Consider the following 22115-nt stretch of genomic DNA (forward strand, 5'->3'; position numbering starts at 1 on the left):
CCATAAAAATCAGAAACTGTTCATTTCTTTGTATGTGAGCAAACTTACAAATTCAGCAGGGAATCAAATAATTATTTCCCCCAATATGGTAATCTTATCAGCTTAGTAGCAGATTGCTTTTCTGTTGATCAACTACTTTTATTCCTGTTTTTCACATTGCAGGTGAGCATCAACACATTCAGCAAAGAACTTGACACCACCAACATGTAGCGTGGTTTTGGAATAATTCCAGTTTGCTCTTCTTTCTTTGTGTCTCCAGCGCTCATTCTTTTGCCGTCTGACAGAAGACAAGAAATCAGAAAAGTTCTTCCGTGTCTTTTACGACCGCATGAAGTCAGCCCAGCTCGAGATCAAAGCCACGGTGACAGTAAATACAAGCGACCTGGGAAACAGGAAAAGAGACGATGACAGCCAGGACAAAGATCCCCCTGTTCGCAAAAAAGGTCAGAGGTCACCTGTTGGGTTGTTAACACTAAACAATGCCCAGTTTGAAAACTGCTGATTTCATGTTTATTTCTAAATTTAAAATAGGAAAAAAATATTTGAAGGTTCTGTTAGCTGTGACTCAGTTTATAGTACGAGTTCTATGTCTCTATATAGCAAAAGACTCAGCTGTGGTGATGACAGAAGACGTGAAAGAGCAGCTATTAGAGGCCTCATCTGCCACAAAGAAAGCCTTTAACTCTTATCGGCGAGAAGCTGACCCTGAGGACCACTTCACCTCAGCAGATGGTCAGCCCAGCACCGGGGACAAGAACCAGGATGAAGGAGAGATGAGTTTTGTGATTGTTATCATGCAGCCTATCCTTCGCTTTCTCCAGCTACTTTGTGAGAATCACAACCGTGACCTACAGGTGGGTCAGAGTGAGCGTCACAAATTTGGTTTTACAGATTTACTTTAGAGTGAGTCCAGTTGTGCGTCCTTTTAATATTAAACTGAAGCCTTTAGAGTCTAGACACAATTTCCAATGGTTTTTATTACCAATGCCAATAGCTTTGTTTGTCTTTGTAAAGTATCTTTATTTGCAGAGATATCAGGGCTTCAAGTTTCTTCTATTCAGAGAGCCTCGCATGTATTTTTTTTTCCACTGAGCTTGTAAAGCAGAGATTTTCTGTTACTAAGCTCTTGAGTCTTGAGGATTCAGGCTCTGTTTAATCAGTTTTAGTTTCTACTGATGTATCTGCAGAGGATGTTGGTTCTTGGTAGCTCTTTGCGTCAAGGCTTTTTTAAAGACTTGAACAGTACCACTAATTGTACTTCCCTCCCCCAAGATCTCCATGTACAAAATGAGATTTTATCAACTGTTTACTCATATGCAGGTTTCTAAAAAGACTATTACTTTGATAGAATAATTTTATTTTCATGTATAGATATTTGTTTACCTGCTTGTTAATATATGCCATGTTGTTATGCAAAAACAGACGTCCACTAGCATGCACGAGCTGTTCCTTGGACGTTTCACTCTTGAATTTGATGTTGTTTACATGCTGGTTAACTGCGTGAAACTTTCACTGTTTTTTTCCTAGAACTTCCTTCGTTGCCAAAACAACAAAAACAACTACAACCTTGTGTGTGAGACGCTTCAGTTTCTAGACTGTATCTGTGGCAGCACCACAGGCGGTCTCGGTCTGCTCGGACTCTACATCAATGAGAAGAATGTTGCCCTCATCAACCAAACACTGGAGAGTCTAACAGAGTACTGCCAAGGCCCTTGCCATGAAAACCAGGTACAAAAGACACTGAACGGTGAAGGAAGTTATAACTCTTAAGACAATGTCTTTTCTTTTTTACTACACTTATTCCTTTCCCCCCTAGAATTGCATTGCCACTCATGAGTCCAATGGCATTGATATCATTATTGCCCTGATTCTTAATGACATTAACCCACTTGGGAAGAAGCGGATGGACCTGGTTTTAGAGCTCAAGGTAAGTTGAGCCAGATCTCACTTTTACTTCAAGACTAGAGTTTAAAAAATGAGGGGAAAAACGCTGTAGTTTCCTTTCACAGCAGTATCACCAATAGGCTTGAAGTGAAAGAGCAGGAAATTCGCCCGTCTGAGCTAGCTCTTCTGCATACCTGCCAAGAAAAATAGCAGCAGTCTATTTTCCTAGAGCACCAGGTTTTCTGCCTGCTTTACTTGGATGAAGAAACTGTAGTTCTTATCTTTTCCAATTCTGACTCTCAGAACAATGCATCTAAGCTGCTGCTCGCCATCATGGAAAGCCGTCATGACAGCGAGAATGCTGAGAGGATCTTGTACAATATGAGGCCTAAAGAGCTGGTGAGAACCTGTTGTCCTTGAGTCCTGAGCTGCTATTTCTACATCAAATGCAAAATCTACTCAGCTATAACCTTGTTTTTGTTAGTACATAACAACAATTCATTCATTCATTCATTTGATGTTACACTGTAAAAAAAAAAACATATATATATATATATATGTGTATATGTATATATGTATATGTATATGTGTATGTATATATGTATATGTATATGTATATGTGTATATATATATATGTATATGTATATGTATATATGTATATGTATATGTATATGTATATATATATATGTGTATATATATGTACGTATATGTATATGTGTATATATATGTATATGTATATGTGTATATATATGTATATGTATATGTGTATATATATGTATATGTATATGTATATATGTATATGTGTATGTATATATGTATATATGTATATGTGTATGTATATATGTATATATGTATATGTGTATATATATATATATATGTATATGTGTATGTATATGTATATGTGTATGTATATATGTATATGTATATGTGTATGTATATATGTATATGTATATGTGTATATATATATATGTATATGTATATGTATATATGTATATGTGTATATATATGTACGTATATGTATATGTGTATATATATGTATATGTATATATATGTGTATATATATGTGTACATGTGTGTCTGCAGGTGGAAGTGATAAAGAAAGCCTATCTGCAGGGGGAGGTTGAGTTTGAAAACTCAAAGGAGGAGGAGGATAACGGAGAAGAAGAGGAACATGATGCTGCTTCACCCCGAAATGTTGGACACAACATCTATATCTTAGCTCACCAGGTGTCTTATTTATCTCTTTTTGCAGAATCTGTATATGCTGTATTTTAGAAACATGCATTATCCTTTTGTTGTCCCTTGTAACCAACTCACTTACCTGTGTGTCCTTTATACAGTTGGCACGTCATAATAAAGAGCTTTCCATGATGTTAAAGCCAGGAGTGTCTAATGGAGAGGGAGATGAGGCCTTGGAGTTCTATGCCAAGCACACTGCTCAGATAGAGGTCATAATGCATAACCCCTGTCACAGAATGTGAATCTGAACATGTTTTCTGTACATTACGTCAGAAATGGTCACAAATTGTGGGCTTCCCTCGGAGGTGACTGTGAGTCCCTCTCTCTGCAGATTGTGCGTCAGGACCGCACCATGGAGGAGATAGTTTTCCCTGTACCCAACATCTGTGAGTTCCTAACCTCAGAGTCAAAGCTCCGGGTGTACTACACCACAGAGAGAGATGAGCAAGGCAGCAAGATCAATGACTTCTTCCTTCGAGCAGAGGACCTCTTTAATGAGATGAACTGGCAGAAGAAACTCAGAGGTGAGTTTGTCGTGTGTGTGTGTGTGTGTGTGTGTGTGTGTGTGTGTGTGTGTGTGTGTGTGTGTGTGTGTGTGTGTGTGTGTGTGTGTGTGCGCGAACCACAGTCTATCAAGATGCTTCCCTGACTGTTTTGACGGAGAGTACCTACAGATGGAGAAGGTGAGAGAAGTGTGTGTACTAAAACAGGTACTGAAACGTGTGGCAACATGCCCCTGTTGCTTTCTAATGGCAAGCACAACTTCCGTGCATTTTTTTTTTCTGGGAATACCGTGCTTGATGGATAGCTGAAAATTTCTGTGTGTAATTTGCATGCTCTATTGGGTGTTTTACTTTCTTTTTTTCCACAAACATGCAGGTCATGTGAAATGGGAAACTCCAACTTAGCTGTAGTTATAAATGTGGGTTTTTTTTATGTGTATTTAAGTGATAGACTGGTGGTGACCTCCCTCCTAAATGCAGGATAGAGCTCAATCCCAGCGAGCCCGAACAGGATAAGAGTGTTTGGAAAATGGATGAAAGGATGTGCATCAGCACCTTGATGGCAGGGCTAAATATGTCATCCTGTGTGCGCTCATGTTATGCATGTGTATGTTTCCACTGTCTAAAAGCGGACAGGGGTTTTCCACATTCTTTGAGCCATGAAACATTTATACAGTAACCTTATGAATCACAAGTGAGAGCGTGCTTACGCATGCACACAAACATACACGCGCAGACCCACACCCACACTCATTCACACTTCTAATTCACATACACTTCATACCCACACAAACCCTTATTTTGTCTTTCACGTAAAGGAGGGGATGGACAGAGAAAAGTCCCTGCATCTGTTTTTTTTTCTTTTCCAATTAAACCTGAGTAGGCAAAATGTTGTGTTAAAAGGTCGAGGTGACATGTTTTGTATCTTGAACTTTTAAACCATTCATTTTGTGTTTGACAGCTACGCTGACTTCATATTTACATATCAAAGACACTGAAGCCGAACTTCCTCAGTCCTTTTCAAACTTGCAGCTTGTTGATGCATAAACCAAATACTGAAACCAGCTGAACATGCTGGTCCCTTATATTTCAAAAAGTTTCATTTATTCTGCATACGTTTTAAATATTCAAAGCTTCTCAAATATAAGAATTTACTTTTAGGTTATTTGAATTCAAACTGCTGAATTGGTATTTCAACATAAGCGAACTTCACTTTTGGCTTTTGGAGCAGATTTTAAAAATAGAATCTGTTTTGTCTTTCTTCTTCCCCCTTAGCCCAGCCGGTGCTGTACTGGTGCTCAAGAAACATGTCGGTGTGGAGTGGCATCTCCTTCAAGCTGGCTGTGCTCATGAATCTCCTGGTCTGCTTCTTCTACCCCCTCGAAGGGGTACATGGAGGTCAGTGATGTGGCACCCGAGTATGAACTGTGACTGTGCGCACATCCTGTTGCTAAAATAGGCGCAAACATTTCTGCAACATTTCCAGTTAGTCAATCGTTTTAGACTAAAACTTTGACACATTTCATTTCAAGTTTTCTGTCAGGTGTTCTGAGGAGGCTGCCTATCAGTCATTCATGCATGTGACATGCTCACAGCCCGTATAGAGATTTTTTTTTTTCTTTGCATGTAGATATTGTTTTGATGCTGTTTTGCTTGAGACGATTTGTATCTAGCGCCCTGATGTTGCAATCAGATTTCTTTCGAAACAAGGGTCAGACAAAGGTTATGTACTCAGGGGGGGAAAAACAGGAAGGACAGGGGCTCACTGACATGATTTCTTCCTGCTTCAAAGCACATCTATAACATTCTATAACTCACAATGGGTTGAGTAATGCATATACAGACAGCTGTGTAGATGTTTTCTAAAAATGATAACACCAGTAAGGCCGTTGTGAGGCAACAGTGACTTAGGAATCAAGTTGTAAAAACAACACCAAAAAGAAAGAATCTGTAATGTACAGCATGCTACACACACAGAGAGGTACACTTTAAAGAGCTGGGTGAGTCTGCTGGACGTGGCCACTGACCCACTGATCTCATTCTGCCACGGTGTTCTTACATGCTGACTTCTAATCACCTGGTAAGGATTAGGAGAATCTGTGTTTGAGACACACCCACAGTAACACCATGCCCTTAAAGCTTCAGCTCATATTTACCTTCTAGTTCTATGGAAACCATAATAAACAGAGGAGTGGTGCACTTTAATTTACTGTAAACTGAGCCTGCATTGTCTTAGGTAGCACAAGCCATATCTATATACATATATATATATATCTACACGTCACATATGGTGGTTGAGAAAGTCCTACTTTATACTAACAAGACAAACTGTTTAGTCCCCCTTAGCAATGTGTGCATTTGCTTTTTCTGCTCTTTCTGTTAAAGTCTTCACAAAACCTTTCAAATGATAAAATCAAACAATGAACCCATTTCCAGGAAAGACGTTTGCCTTGCTTTAGCAATCACCGCTTTATTTTGCCTTAACAGCTTTTCTGATAGGTTTGTGAATTATGTGTGATGACAAAAAATTATGCATTTTGAAATCAAAACTAAAATCTCGTGCGGTTTCTCATAACGTCACGAACAAGGTCTCACTGAACCAGTTGACCTGTGTGCGAGACATCATCACGTGAGACTCCAGCATACCTTTGGCTTAAACAGTCACTTAGGCTTTCGGCCTATGCCTTTGCATACATTGCTCTCTCTTAGCTCAACGCCCTCCTTTGCTTGAGGCTTTAGAATGAGGGTTATAAGAGCAGGAAATCTAGGTCAGTGTGTTCTGCCTGCATGCACGAGTGACTGGCTTTTGGTGAATAGCTGTGGCTAGCGTCACACACCCATGATACATAATCACAATCAAACAGCGCACGCTTTTTCAGCTTTTCGACTGCAGACTTTCTAGTTGTTTGCACACAATCATTCGCCTGCAAATTAACCTTAGGTGTGCGGTGCATGCAAAGCTTGTGAGTGCACGTAAACGCCCCTCTTTCAGTCTGCCACATCACTCGAGCTGTGTGTTCCTCCCCGCTCATCCCTCATGAATCTTTCAGCTGAGGTATTTTTAGAGAACAGTGTTATGCAAGTGGCACCTGTCATGTGATCTCAACAGGGACTGGGGAGGGAGAGGAAAAAAGGAGAGACAGGGAAGGAGAGAAGGAAATAGGGGAAGGCAAGGTGGGAGGAAACAAAGAGTGAAAGGGAAGGTAAAGAGCGGTGCCTTCGTTGTAATATCCCCCGCTCTATGTTGTCACCCACTGCCGCACTTTTTCATCTTTTTCAGTCTATTAAATTCTACCCCATTTATTTTCCTCGTGTATCCGCTCCCTGAGGTCGATCTGTGAATAGAGTTCACTGAGTTCTTACAATAATACACACGTGTTTTAGAAAAGACATTGCTTAAAGAGGCAGCAGGTTAGGTATGGCCTTGTTTTTAGGCTCCTGAAACATGGGTTTAGCTTGAGTGACACACTGTCACATGAAACCACTGACTAGGACACTAATCCTGGATTTACCACAGGATCAGGAGGAACATCAGGTGCGCACACTCACGCAAGAATCTGTGTCATACACTTTAGGTGTTATGTAACTGGCTCTCTTTGAGTTCAAAGTCTCCACAGTAGGAAGAAGATAGCGGATCTCATAATAAAAAAAGTTGGATGATACTGAAAAGTTCCAGACTGTACATGTATCCTCTCAACATGTGCTTTCATATTTCACATATGTCACAGTTACTGTATAACGAGTTGGCTGGTTTGGGCATGTATACCCTATAGCTTGTTTGTGCTTTGCACATTTAATTGTCTTCATGTGTTTTTTATTACCTGCAGGTATCCTGGATCCCCATTTATCTGCCCTTTTGTGGATGGGAGTCTTGGCAGCACTGGTCATTGTTATCATCATGCCACAACCACTGGGCATCGGTGCCTTGGTCACTGTCACAATCCTCCGTCTCATCTTCTCTGTGGGCCTGGAGCCCACGCTCTTCCTTCTGGGTGCTTTCAATGTAAGTGAGCTCACAGGGAGGGTCAGTTAACCCAAATCACCACCACCAGTGCCAACCATCCATTTGTACATTTGTGTATCCAGCTGAATACAATGAAAGAAAGTTTTGTAAAAGTGAGACAAGTAGTAATAGTTAATGCAGAAGAATTAGCAATCGCTATATTAGGCAGATTATAACTGAATCCTTGGTTCAATCTTTCAAACTAACATGGCAAACATTTTCTTATTTTCTGTAATTCTGTAGTGTAAAAAATATAAAGTAATATAAAGAAGAACTCAATAAACTAAGTATTTTAGGGTTTTGGATTGGTCATTTGAACCTGCAAGCAGTTTGAAGTAGATGTCACACTGGGCTCTCAGAAATTGTTTCATGAGCTAACTGATCCATCCATAATAATAATAATAATAGATGATGTGACAAGTGGGCAAACTGTCCAGAGTGTACCCCACCTCTTGCCCTGTGCCAGCTGGGATGGGCTCCAGTCCCACAGTGAGTCTGGATAAGCATTAGAAAATTGATGCATCTAGCTTTTCAAATTTAGACTGACGGGATATTTTAAGTCTAAACTACCTACATGACAGACATTTTTTTTTTTTTTTAAATTTGGGTTTACTATTTCACCCACACTACTACGTGTACTTTCACATACTCAGAAACCTTTGCCACACCAGTTCCACTTCTCCTTTCATCTCTCACTCACACTCGAGCCCACTTGGCATGCCAGTGCCGCGTCTGCCTGTAGTGTTGCCCCCGGCCTTGTAGATCTCACTGGCTGTGTTTGGCTGTACTTTGTGGTGTTAAGTGCGTCACTGGTTCTCAAAGAGGGTTACACCGCCCCTTCACCCGCCTTAGATTTTCTAGATGTGCTCTTATATACTTTTACACACACACACACACAATGCAAAATAAAGACTCAAGCGCGCGGCCATCTCTCCTTGTGCAGGCTGTGTTTACATGTACACACAAAAGCAGGTTATTGGGAGAAACCAGGTTAGGCCAAGAAATCAGAGAACAAGTTACCACGGACTGCAGTAGCTCCGGTACACTGAAATCTAGTTTATGCACAGCAGGTCAAATGTATTCTGGCTATGTATTTGACATATTTTAACCTTTTTTTTTTTTAAAGATTGGAATTGGAAAGGTTGGAATATTCAAATAAATATCACATTTTCACTGTAAAACTAAAATAATTGGTATTTAGTGTTAGTTTCATTCTTAGTCAGGCTATAGATTTTCATTATCTGGGTCAAAAGGGTGCAGAGCGTATGACCTTTCTTTTCATCATTCACCACTATTTTTGCAGCGATACTACGCCTATCTGAACTCTTTATCAGCCAAATGTGCTCTTTTAAAAACCCCGTGGAGAAATTTGGTTAAACAGATGTGTCTGCGTGAGTCAAATTTCTCAAGCAGGTATCTACTCGGGCTGCATTAACCGGGTTTCTGTTAATCCTTTAACCCGATTCAGGAAACAGAGTTTCTTGTTTGGATGATGTTCAAAAAATTAAGTTACAGGTCACACACCGGGGTAAACACTTTGTGACTTTGTTTAGCTTAAAAGGCGCCAGAGTCATACTGTTGTCAGGGCTTTCAGGGCTTTTCTTCAGCGAAGGCTGTTGTTGTTTTGTTTTTTAAATTTAATATTAAAATGCTGATCCATTACTCAGTATTGTTGCTATTAAAGGCAGCTTGTCTTTATCTTTCAGGTTTGTAATAAGATAATCTTCCTGATAAGTTTTGTTGGCAATCGAGGGACCTTCACACGAGGCTACAAAGCCATGGTGATGGACTTCGAGTTCCTCTACCACCTCATCTACCTCATCATCTGCTGTTTGGGGGTGTTTGGCCATGTTTTTTTCTACAGTCTTTTGGTAAGACAGTCACACAAATGAATTTTTAAATACACATCCGTCCTGAGAAGAGATTAATACAGGCTCATTGAAACTGCACTATGACTAAAGAGAGTTATCACTACCGCAACCCACGAACCCCACCTATTTTTGTTTTTCTCATTAAACTGCAGTCATGATGCCTTCAGGGCCATATCCTCCTAGAAATTTCCTTTTTTGGTGTTTTAACAATGTTGTCGTTGAACTGTTGACTGCTATTCCCCAGTGCCTCAGGTCTGCTTTTTAGCGCATCAGCCTGAGTATCCAAGTGTTTCGCGATGTTTTCCTTTCACGTGGGTCCAAGCAGCTCAAAAAATAGCACAGTCTTACACGAACATCTAATATTTTGTGGCAGACAGAAAATGCCAAATCATGAAAGGAAGCCAAGAAACCTCACGGTGTATTCTGATTTAGTCTTTTGCCGTTCCTCTGTAATGTGTGCTTTGTTTCCGTAGCTGTTTGACCTGGTATACAGAGAGGAGACCTTGCTGAATGTGATCAAGAGTGTGACTCGTAATGGACGCTCCATCGTGCTGACCGCTGTGCTCGCCCTCATTTTGGTCTACTTGTTCTCCATTGTGGGTTACATATTTTTCAAAGATGACTTCATCCTGGAGGTGGATCATATCCCCAACACAACTATGAGTGAGGAGAGACTGCAATTATTTATCAGTTTTCCAAGTAGACCAATTATAGATTGTTAGCTCCACGTTAAAAAAGGACTAGAAAACATTGCCTCCCTTCTTTTCTAGAAAGTGGAGGTAGTTTGGCAAGCGAGTTCCTGTCTGCAGCAGTGTGTCATGGTGGTACTGATGAAAACTGCACCACAGATGCCCTCCAGGAAGGTAACCGTATCAGGCAACATCAGAGTCTTCCATTAATCTATAAATAGTGTTTAGATATTGGAAGAAGGATTGACACCCTCCTCTGAGATGGTTTAAAGACATTAGTTGTATGCATGTGTGTTTAACTTAAGGCTAAGATATGATTTCACATTCCTCTTCCCCTGACTACCCTGAGATAGGAGAATATCTTGAGGAAAATGGCAAATTACTGGAAGTCATGTCTAGTCTAGGTTTGATCTGTTGTTGGATATAATTGTGAAACAACAATAAGCGGAAAGGAAAACTGTTGCACTGTTTCCCTTTTTTATCCGCACTTCAATCCATGTGACTCGATTGTCTTTCATGTGCCTGCCATTTGACCTAAGCAACTCACATGCGACCTTATCAACCTTCATGTGACACAGAATAATGACAGTCACAAAAAAGGAATAAAATTTCCGGGGAACTTCCCGCCAGCTTTGTTGCCATCAATGCTACCCGTTTGAAAAACAGTTTATGTCTGGAGCTGGAATGATGGTTGAAAATATTTTCAGTGATGTGACTCATAAACTGGACCGTTCTCCATGTTTACATTTGCTCCACAGAGACGCTATAAAAGCTCCTGGGGTTCACCATCTAAGTTTCCTTCCCTCTGCCATCATCACCGACATAGCAGTAAAAATACTTTGGCCCAAAACAGCAAAGAGATCACGAGTTCCCCTCTGTTTTCGATTTGACTTTGGAAGAGTTCCTGAAATTCAGCATCTATCTTACATTCCAGCCAAACAAACACTTTTGCTTTGACTTAGAAGCTTCACAGCATGAACCAAAACATACCAGCATGGCTGCATCAAAGTCAAGGCTGTTTTTATAATAGAATGCCAGTTGATGTCTTATATTTAAGGAATGACTACACGGATAATTCCACTTCCTACTAAAGATAATTATTCTACATGTATTATTTATCATAAACCATTTCATAAATGCTGAATATGAACATTGCAACCACTATGTCACGGCATCTCAGTTATACAGCATAGAAAAGATTGTAATGCAGTTCTTGAGTATGATATCACACGATTTGATATGAAGTCCATTAACTCTATATGAGCTGAATAAATGTGGAACAAACTGAACACCTATACTGATAGATAATAAATATTCATAGGTTATAGGGTGCATTTTTCAAATTCAAAGATTGCTAAATGTATTATAAGACTGCGAGAGCAGCCATCGATCAGCTTATTGCAATGCGTCTGCGCCTCACAGCCCCTCAGTGCATGTGGTTAGATATATATACATATATACGCATACATATATACAAATAAATATATATATATAACAGCAAAAAAGGGGCGATTAAAACCTAACAAATTTGGGTCATTATATTTTTTTCGTGTAACGACTCAAATGTAAATATGCATTTGCAGTTTATGACTTTATTGTATTTGAGCAGGCAGAGAGTTATTTTTAAAACTATATCAGGCTGCTGTTATTTTTACAGGTCAGTGTTTCATCATGTTATTATCTGTTAGAATCACTTCGAGTCACACCTTGTTGTTTTGATGCTAGATAAACAGAAAAATGCGAGTTCTATATGTGCTGATTTCCTGATTGGCGCAGCCCGGTCAAGCATTATAGTATAAAGACTTGTTATAGACTTTCTCTAGTGCGGCAGTGATGCGAATATGCACCAATGATTTGTTTAATAGTCTCTTATTTAATTACTGTAATTATCAAACATGCTGTCCTTTCTGTTTCCTCAGATTTGGGGAATGAAAGCGAGGAGGACAACAACATGGAACGGACGTGCGACTCTTTACTTATGTGCATTGTTACTGTGCTGAGTCATGGGTTGAGGAGTGGAGGGGGAGTGGGGGATGTTCTTCGCAAGCCTTCCAAAGAGGTACGTGCAACTGTGACTAGGCCTCAGGCGCTATGTTGCATGTGTGTGCATGTGTATATGCGTGTGTTTTTTGGCTGAGAAGGTGTAGCACCCGCAGCTGCGCCATGGATCATGTGAGCTCGCTATGAGCCACTAAACTTGTTTTTGTTTCAAAAGTATGGAGGTTTCGCAATGTTTCCTTACAGCTGCGCTGCCTCCGCCTTGTGTGAGAATTAAGCCTCAAAATAGAATTCCACTGAATGAAGGCTTAACCACTTATGATGTCAAAAGAGGATGTGAATGTCTCACTCACGCATTCGCAACTCTGTGCAACTTGACTCTGAGACCCTTACTAGTTGTTAAAGCAAATTACAGCAGTCGTAGGACACGGGTGGCATGGTGGCTCCAACTTTATTTGGTTTGTCCCAAACAAGTGGGGGTAATATGCATTGTGTGGGTGGCAACTGCAGGGTGGTCGAAAGAATCCAGGGACAAGCTCATCCCATGACTTTGTAGAGCAATGAGTAAATAAGCAAAACGAGTCGGTGAATCTGACCCGTGTATCCGAGACGGGCTGCACCGCGTTGACCGGCTTTCCTGTCGTCTCTGTTACTGTAGCATCTGGCAGGTTATACCCACGGCTTTATGTTTCCATGAACAACCGTGAGGACCAAGGTTAACCTCGTTTTATACTCATAACATCATCCAGAACACCTGCTTACATAAAGGCCTGCCTTTTAGGTCATGCCATTAAATGGGACAGGGGGTCCTCATTGTTTCCCTCCCTATATTAACCTCACTGAAATTAAAGTTTATAATTATTTTAATGTGGGATCATGACCCTAATGTCCATACAACCCTGTTTTTTTGTATCTTACCCAGGAGCCACTGTTTGCGGCGAGAGTGATATACGACCTGCTGTTCTTCTTCATGGTCATCATCATTGTCCTGAACCTTATTTTTGGTGTAATCATTGACACCTTTGCTGACTTGAGGAGTGAAAAACAGAAGAAAGAGGAAATCCTGAAGACCTCGTGTTTTATCTGCGGTAAGACCGCTCAATCTAAAGTGTTAAAGGGGATGTGTTGTGTTTTTCCATATACGTTATTACACATATATCCTATATGTATGTATATGTGTTTCAGACAGACGCGGAAATGAGAGGCTATAGAGAGCGAGACCCAGTATAACCTTTGAATTATGCAAAGTTACTTTGGCAGAGTCCAGGAATAAAAATATGAGGAAGCTGCATAACTCCTCTGTAGGAAAATAGTAAAAGACTCTCCCTCCTGACATGTTTGGCTTCAACATGGTGCTCTTTGCAAATTCTACTATTATAGGCCAGGTGACTGCACCAAAAAAAAAAAAAAAATAACAATAGAGATAAAAGCTGATAATGTATAATTGCAGCTCAAATGCATACATACTTAAATGCTGTGTGTAACCTACCGGGTTTTGGGCACAGCTTTCTGTCTCAAGAACTTGTGTTGGAGTAACGTCCTGTGATGTTAGTCATGGGAAATAAACCTCTTAACTTTCCAGTGATGGGATGACTTGCCTTAACATAAGGGCACCGTGCCAGCCCGGTAAGGCTGTGCTCTGTTGCTTGAAGGGCTCTGTGTGGTTTTAAAGAATGTTTGTTATTAGAACTCCTCCACAGTCTATCTAATATTACTTTATTCCCAAATTCTCCTCTTGGAACATTAGATTTGATTTGATTTTTTTTTTTTTCTTGGTGTATTTGTGGTTTGTGGTACGCCCGTATTAGTTAGTCTATTAGTTTTTTGCCTTCCCCCTCGTCTCTCCCGCCCTCCCTCCCCCTTCTCACTTTGCTGCCGTTCCAAAGAAGGCTGAGTCATGAGGGCTTCCTGCCACTGCTCTGCTCGCCTCCATAATTCATGTCTGTCTCACACGCACAGACATTTTCTCCCACTCGCTCGCTCACTAACTCGCACACACTTAATTTCCTTACCATATGTTTCGTGAGGCTTCGCCGATCGCCCGAACTTTGTCCCTCCGTGTGCCATCAGCCGCATGTCCTTATATGTACATTATAAGTAAGTAAGTAGCTAAATAAGAACATGCCGTGCAGCGTGTGCGTGTCTCTGCTCATTACTGAGTGTAAGCCCAGAAGTACATGCTGTATGTGAGCATGTGTGTGCATGCGTATGTTGGGTCAGGCAGTCAGGACAAGTGGTAAGCATATGGAATGAGAACAGTATTATGTCACCCAGCCAGCCATCAGCTCTGACTCATTCATGTTAAATAAGGCCAGGCCACAGGGGGAGCTGCTGTCTCTATGGTTTCCAGAAGGACCACGAGAGAACAGGAGATGCAGAGATTAGGGGCTCCGCAGGAATTAAGTGGCTCAACATCCTCTAGCTTGGTTTTATAAGCCATTGATCTTTCGCTCAGTCTCGTATTAGTCTTTAGGTCTTTGGGGGCTGTTGCCAATGATCGATTTACGTCATGAACTTCCTGCACAGGGATTTTTACCTGTAGCTTAATTTATTGTTGTGCAACAAATCAGGCTCACTGGCACGGTAAAATGACCTCCACCATCTTATTGGTTTGGTTTTCATGCTGCCGGTGTCCTTGAGTGAACCTCTGCTTGCTTTTTTTTTTATCAAGCAGTAGAAGGTTTTTATCCTTGGGCCTTTTTTATTCTGCATTTGTACATCAGTAACACTATTGTGCAGCCCCCTTTATTGAGTAGAAAGATTAGGGTTTATGGGCTTTTAGTGAGGACTAATTGGTTTCATTATGTGCATAATTATTCTTAATGGCTAAAGTAAACCAGGCATCACTTTTGTAATGACAGGCTCGCAAAGAATATAGACTGAAAATTTAATTGCCATAATCGGGAAAGTAAGATTTTTTTCAGTCCATGTGACAAGTTAATCAATAAATGTGAAACTCGACTGTCTACTTTGCAGAAGTGGTTTCAGTTATAAAGCCAAAAATACCATCCTGGGAAAATTAGCTTTAAGAACAATTCATCCATTTTCCAACCCGCTTATACAACAAGGGTCACGGGGGGAGCCTGTCCCTGCTCACATTAGCTAACAGGATGGGTGCAACCTGCAGGCTGTCAGTGTCACACTGGGTAACGTTTAAAAAAATAAACATCTTCATGTTTTAACTTTTAAGTTCAATTTTAAGGTGTCCAGCAATTTTTTCCATTTTTTTTAACTAAAGCCCAATGAACACATTTCACATATATATGTGTGTATATATATATTTTTGTTTGTTTGTTCAATTCACCTTCATAAAAAATCAAAAATCACCAAAACAAACAAATCACTTGTTGTTCATGTTGAAATTTGCGTCTTCAAGTGCCCAGGTCCCGTGCTTCACCAAACGTGCCGCTGTGCATTAGGGCCAGATATCTCCATCATGACCTCATCTGTCCAAAGCTGTTTCACAAGACCTTTGGTTTGTTCAGATGCAATTTAGCAAAAATGTTCCTTTTAGAGAGAAAAAACGTTTTCCTGTCGGTGCTTCCAAACAAGCCATACTTGTTCTGTCTCTCTTGTTTCTTGCTCTCGTGAACTTTAACATGTAACATGCTAACTGATGCCTGTAGAGTCAGAGTTTCTCTGAGAATTGCACAGCCTGACCTTGTGGTGAATTTGCTGGGGCTTCTACACAGCTAAATGCTCCAGGCTAACAAACTGACAAAACTAATACTTTCATAGAGATGCTCACACTTGCTGATGATAACTTTATTTGCGTGATTAGCAGCACGTAGCTGCTACTTACCCTCTTAATTCCTATGGAAGGAGTAAGGGTGTACTTATTTTTTCACAGGACTTCTTATTTTTTCTTTAGGATTTCTTAATTTCTGTATGAATGTTGCTTTATTCCTGGAAACTTCTCTTATTTGTTATTTGTTACCAACATTATCTTATCTTTTGACAGTTTTTTAATCAATTTTAATTGTATACTTTGCATGTTCTTTGTCTTGGAGAGTTCTGAGCAAATTTTTTAAATGTTTTAGACATTATAGATCACTTAGTGCTGTCTGATCAGTGTCAAATGACAGTTGCATGACAATGACTGCAGACAGACGGCCCATGTCCTCAAGAGCCATTTTAAGCCACTAGAAGAACAAAGAGTCTTGCAGCAGATGGTTTGGCACCCACAGAGTCCTGACCTCAACACACTGAGCCAGTCTGGGGTTACAGAAGATACTGCGAAAGAGTGAATACAGAGAACAATTGTTGCTTTTTAGGATGCCCTTCCTGCCAAGTGTACCTTTGCAAATAATGCAAGGAGACCCCTGTAACACCCAAGTTTGATTAGATTTAACATTCAGTGACATCATTTTAGCAAATATTTATGAATTTAAATGTGACCTCATACCAAAACCATTCGCGCTATTTTCCCCATGGCAGGTCTGGAGCGTGACAAGTTTGACAACAAGACGGTGACCTTTGAGGAGCACATTAAAGAGGAGCACAACATGTGGCACTACCTGTTCTTTATCGTCCTGGTAAAAGTTAAAGATTCCACTGAATACACCGGCCCGGAAAGCTACGTGGCTGAGATGATCAAGGTAAACGCAAAGCATTCACACACCCCTTAAAAAAAGAGCTAACTGATCTGGTTGTTTTGCAAGCCTATATGTGAAAAAATTGATTGACTTCACTGTGAGACCACACAGTTTTAGAACTAACAGTGTGTAAAATCAGAGGGAATGTCTGTAAAGACTGTGTAATCTGCAGAATTTTCTGCATGAAAATTGCTTAACCTCACAGCTTGATGACGTCAGTATCTTTGACATCATTCCCAAGCCATTTACTAGAAATCAGAGTGCTCCTTGCAATACTCAGTCCTGAATTCAAGAGTGGTTTGGGGAGCATTTCCCTTTGTGTCACATTTTTATGGTAAGCAGTGCTCATCAGTTTATGCTACTGAGTCACACATAAACACGTACCAGCTTGTCACACACACACACACACACACACACACACACACACACACACACACACACACACACACACACACACACACACACACACACACACACACACAAACACACCCTAGTAGATTGTGTTCCGCTTTTTTAATCTGAACTGACAGACATACCCATCATGTCCATTTAAAGACACAAACAGACCAATGGGAAGTATGTGGAACAGAAAGGTACATCAGCCTATTTATAATCACAAAACTCACCAAAGCTTAATAAGGAATCAGTCACGTGCACACTGTGATTTTCATCGCAGTAGTTGAAAGTTTTCCCAATTTTTCCATTGGTAACAATTTTGAATTTGCCTTTTCATTAACTGTTAATAAAAGTAGCTCAACACTCGGCTGATGTTCTCTGTCAATGTCAGGAGCACAACCTGGACTGGTTCCCTCGGATGCGTGCCATGTCGCTGGTGAGCAGTGATTCAGAGGGGGAGCAGAATGAAATCAGGAACCTGCAAGAGAAGCTGGAGTCCACCATGAAGCTGGTGACAAACCTGTCTGCGCAGCTGACTGAGCTCAAAGAACAGGTATATCGTGCGACAGCCAACTAATTCCCTCGTTTTGTAATACACCATCAAGTTTTTCTGTTTGCGTTTTTTTTGGATTCAACGCTTACTGCTACCAATATTAAACTCCAGTTTTTACACTTTGTATTGTTTACATCTTCATTTCTTACTTGCCTTTGTTTGCACACTATTGAGAAATCAGGGGGAAAACGTTATGTTTCTCATATGCTTGCATCCTTACAGTCATGTGAAAACAGAAAGCTTTCACAGGACTCTAAGCAGTCCTGTGAAAATCCAAATAAACCCTGTGATTCAATAACATGTAGAACCACCTATAACAGCAATATCCTGAAATAATAGTTTTCTTTAAGACTGTGTCAGTGTCTCACATTGTTCTTTAAGTATTTTGGCCCACTTTTTTTTACAACAGAGTTCATTGAGGTTTGTGGGCATTCGGCCACTGCAACACTTTGATTCTTTTCTTTTTCAGCCATTCTGTTGTAGATTTGCTCAGCCAACCTTTAGAATAGGAGCCATGAAGTTCCCTGATGAATAAATTTGCACAGCTAACTGTCAAAAACTCCAAAGTCTATAAAAGCTTATGAGAATCAACATCAGTGATTCTATACTGAGATGATGCCTTTAAACTGTCTTGTTTTTTTCCCCCTATGCAGATGACAGAACAGAGGAAGCAGAAACAACGAATCGGACTTCTTGGTCACCCTCCTCACATGAACATCAATCCCCAGCAGCCTGCCTGAGGGGCCTTGGGGCCATTTTCACCAGTGCCTGAGCACCCGTAACAGTGTACAACATGTTAGCCAGGAGAATGCCAAAACATGTCCATCTCTTGTATGTATTTAGGTCGATGTATGGCTGTGTTTTCCAAAACACTCCCTTAGATGTGAGTAAAAGTTATCTTGGTGTGTAGTATAGATGTGTCCGTGTGGGTGGAGTGTGCACAATGTGCCTCAGGACCTGAGAAGCCAGTCCTGTAAGTTTCTGTCTTCAGCTTTACTACCCTGAATGCCTTCTGCACCGGACCTATCAGACAGCATGCCAAAGTTTAGCCATTGTTCCTGAGGGAATATTCCTCTCAAGTGGCCTTGTAATGAGGATTTCATCCTCTGTGTTGCACCAGCAAACTCAGGTCACATGTGGATTTGAAGTTTTGTTTGAACCCTACAACACGATATTTAATATTTTGCTTTCATCAGATGGCAATAAGAATGCTATTTAATATGCAATGACTAATTAAGAACTAACTAGTTTTGAGAATTTTGTTTGCTTTTTTTATTTAAAATGATTTATCATGTATTTAAAATATAAGACAAACCTGTAAACAACACTGAAGAGGTCACCAAGCTTTTCCAAAGCATATAAAGATGTTATTAAATCTGTAATCGTTTGTTTGTTTGTTTGTTTTTTAAGTCGAGAGAAAGCATTTGATACTACTTTCAGAATTCTTTGTAATCTCAAACTAAGGTCCTCCTTGTTCCAGGGCAGTTTATATAAGAAAAACAATCGTTGGGAATACATTGTAACTTTTTTGGGAGATAAATAATTCTGACCCGTTACAACTTTCTAGAAATATTTTTTGTACAATGAACATTATGGACTTCCTAGAGAGCTGAAGCAGTCCTGCGACTGCTTCACCCTGACACTGGGTCCATGATGTATTTAACAATGTGATTTATATGGGATCTCGTTAAAACCACAGATCCAAACACAAAAGATTTCTGGGAACAACATTATCTTCATTATCCTTGATATGTCTGCACTGACTTACTTAATCTTCGTTAAACCCGTTTAGATTGAAGCACTGATATTTTCTGTAGCACAGAAGCAATCGTTGCTATTTGTTTGGTCACTTTGTAAAGAATACAAAGACTGTGTTCATGTTAATGTGAAGAAAGAAAAAACTACTAGATTGAATTTGGAGTGCTGTTAAACCAAACTCAACTTTTATACTTACTGATGGATTCTGTCTGAACTGTACATTGCATTCTTGGAGTCTATTTAAATAAATAAGTGTGTCAAATATGGTTGCTGAAAACAATGTCTGCATCTACAAATGTGACACAAAAGGAAGTGAAGATCTGGTAATTCCCTAAGTCACAGCCATGCACTTTGATACTGCAGTGAGCTTGAAAAAAATGCAACATGCAGAAGTCATAATCGGGAATTGCCGCAGATTATCTCTTATCCGAAGTCCTCTAAAAATGAGGAAGTGCACTTCTTCAATTATCATACAGCATGGGGAAATGTCTGCGCGTATATGGGTTGCACATTTGTAGGCTTCATTTGATCTTTTTGTACTTCATCCTTCTACAGGCAGAATATTTATAGAGTTTAAAATTTGTGTGGCTTCCTGTATTTGCATTGAACATTGAAATTGAACAGTACTGCACAAAAGTATTGCGCCACCCTTAATTTCTTTATATTTTGTTAGGAAAATGAGAAATGGTTACAGCTATTTATAGCAGCAAACACACAGAAATGCAGTTTCTGAGGCAAAAACATAGTTTGTACAATCGTAACAAGTTTGCAAGTCAATATTTGGTATGAACACCTTTATTTTCAACTCTCTTAGGCAAGCCTTATTGGAATTTCTTGAAGTAGTCTTCAGGAATAGTTCTCCAGGCTTTTTGAAGGACATTCAAAGCTCTTCTTTGGATTTTGGCTGCCTTTTATCCTGTTCTCTGTCAGCTCACACTGGTTCAATAATCTTGAGGTCCGGGCTCTGGGGAGGTCAGTCCATGACTGATAGTCTTCCACGGAGTGTTTTCTATCCAGGTATGCTTTTACTGCACTCGCGGTGTGTTTGGCATCATTGTCATGCTGAAAAATGAAGCCGTTGCTAATCTGACACTTTCCAAATAGCATTGCAAGGTGGATCAAACTCTGACGGTGCTTTTTTGTTGTTGTTGTTTTAGGCCTGGGACTTCTTCTTTTGCCCTTCACTTGTCCAGTTTCTTCAAATTTCCATGTAATAGCTCTTGGGGATCATTCTGTTGGTGCAAAAATCCCACTTGTTGCTTGTCAAACTGTTATCTGTGGCATTTTTATAAATTCAACTTTAAACTTGAAGAAATTGCAACAAATTAACTGTTTTTTTTGTTTTTGTTTTTTGGATGCACTGCTCATAACACTGCATAAAAATACAATTTAAAATGGGTTCCTTTCTATGCTGTTTGTTGTGTGAAGACGCAACACTGGTTCATGTCTCGCATTAGTGCCTTTACACATGAATGATTGATAGGTCAGTCTTAAGTGTCAAATGTCTCTTAAAATGGACAGGTATAAGGAGTAGACTGAAAAGGAGTGAAAAAGCAGCCAATGTCCAAATCAAAAAATTTCCAAAGACCTGCAGAAAGCCTGAAAAATACTACTCATGACCACTTTTATTAAAATTACAAGAAAGCCAGGCTGTTGGATTAAACTATAACGAAATGAGGGGTGAGAGTCAAGACCTTTGCACAGTGACAAGTAAGGTTTCTAAATATACGCTTCAGATTAAGAGAGTGTTCGTCTCTATTTGTCATTGATATATTGTCACCTAAAAAGCTGTTGAAAAAGCCTTTGACATTCTCTCAGTTGTTTCACAGTATCACATAAAAAACAATATTTTTGTTACCTAAAGCTCAAACATTTTTGTAAGAGGAAAAAGCATCATTACATTACAAAACCCAAAAAACAGGGTGTACTTGTGTTACATGTTCCCAGACTGCCTGTAGGGTGCTTTCCATCGTTATGGTTATTTATAAAAGTTTGGGATGTGACCGGCATTATGGTTGTTTTCCAATCACTGAGCCCCACTTCACCAAAGTCTAGGAAAAGTATCTAGGAACAGCTGATAAAATCACTGATGTGGTCACAGGACGAGAGATTCTGGAGGGTTTTAGTGGAAATAAAGACTGTTACCAGTTACTGTGAAGGATCCTGATTATCTGAAACAATGAAACATCTGTTTACTCGGGATTCTTTTAAAATTTGTGTCATTTAAGTGAAGCTTTCAGAGCTAATGCCTTCTGATGTTATGAATGCATGTTTGGCATCTGCAACTTTCTTTTTCTTTTGCTAGATAAGAAAGATCGGACAGTTCAAGCGTGCTTTTAGCAGCAAGGCAGGGAGACAAAATGAGCTCTTAAACACAGTAATCGTGTTTAGTTTTTTGTTTTTGTCAGGAGTAAAACAACTGATTAAAATGCAACAAGCTTCATAATGTAAAAAAACCCACAAAAACGTGCACGACTTCATCTGATTCTCCATAGATTTTACTAAATGTGCTGCTGCTGTGTTAAAAAGAAGGTGTGAAAACTGGGAAAACCCTAAACCTCTTTCACAGTGGTTTTATAATGTGCCTTGAATTTGAAGTGTCTTTAACTACGAGATGAACAATTTA

The 22115-nt window shown here is 39.9% G+C and overlaps 1 protein-coding gene across 8 annotated transcripts in view; it reads left to right on the top strand.

The window, feature by feature from the left end:
* Window positions 1-19119, top strand: part of LOC116326605 (inositol 1,4,5-trisphosphate receptor type 1) — a 75426-nt gene extending 56307 nt beyond the window's left edge. For all 8 annotated transcript variants that reach the window (XM_039611763.1, XM_039611767.1, XM_039611765.1 and 5 more), the window contains 18 exons: window positions 260-443; window positions 601-854; window positions 1528-1728; window positions 1817-1927; window positions 2188-2283; window positions 2968-3111; window positions 3225-3332; window positions 3455-3647; window positions 4902-5024; window positions 7454-7629; window positions 9336-9500; window positions 9974-10163; window positions 10271-10363; window positions 12109-12248; window positions 13110-13275; window positions 16625-16785; window positions 17570-17731; window positions 18385-19119. In XM_039611763.1, coding sequence (XP_039467697.1) covers window positions 260-443; window positions 601-854; window positions 1528-1728; window positions 1817-1927; window positions 2188-2283; window positions 2968-3111; window positions 3225-3332; window positions 3455-3647; window positions 4902-5024; window positions 7454-7629; window positions 9336-9500; window positions 9974-10163; window positions 10271-10363; window positions 12109-12248; window positions 13110-13275; window positions 16625-16785; window positions 17570-17731; window positions 18385-18471 — 2754 coding nt within the window. In that variant the 3' untranslated portion in view covers window positions 18472-19119. The remainder of the gene's footprint in view (window positions 1-259; window positions 444-600; window positions 855-1527; window positions 1729-1816; window positions 1928-2187; window positions 2284-2967; window positions 3112-3224; window positions 3333-3454; window positions 3648-4901; window positions 5025-7453; window positions 7630-9335; window positions 9501-9973; window positions 10164-10270; window positions 10364-12108; window positions 12249-13109; window positions 13276-16624; window positions 16786-17569; window positions 17732-18384) is intronic.
* The last annotated feature ends 2996 nt before the right edge of the window (window positions 19120-22115 follow it).

The sequence above is a fragment of the Oreochromis aureus genome, linkage group 5 (genome assembly GCF_013358895.1).
Source record: "Oreochromis aureus strain Israel breed Guangdong linkage group 5, ZZ_aureus, whole genome shotgun sequence".
Taxonomy (NCBI): domain Eukaryota; kingdom Metazoa; phylum Chordata; class Actinopteri; order Cichliformes; family Cichlidae; genus Oreochromis; species Oreochromis aureus.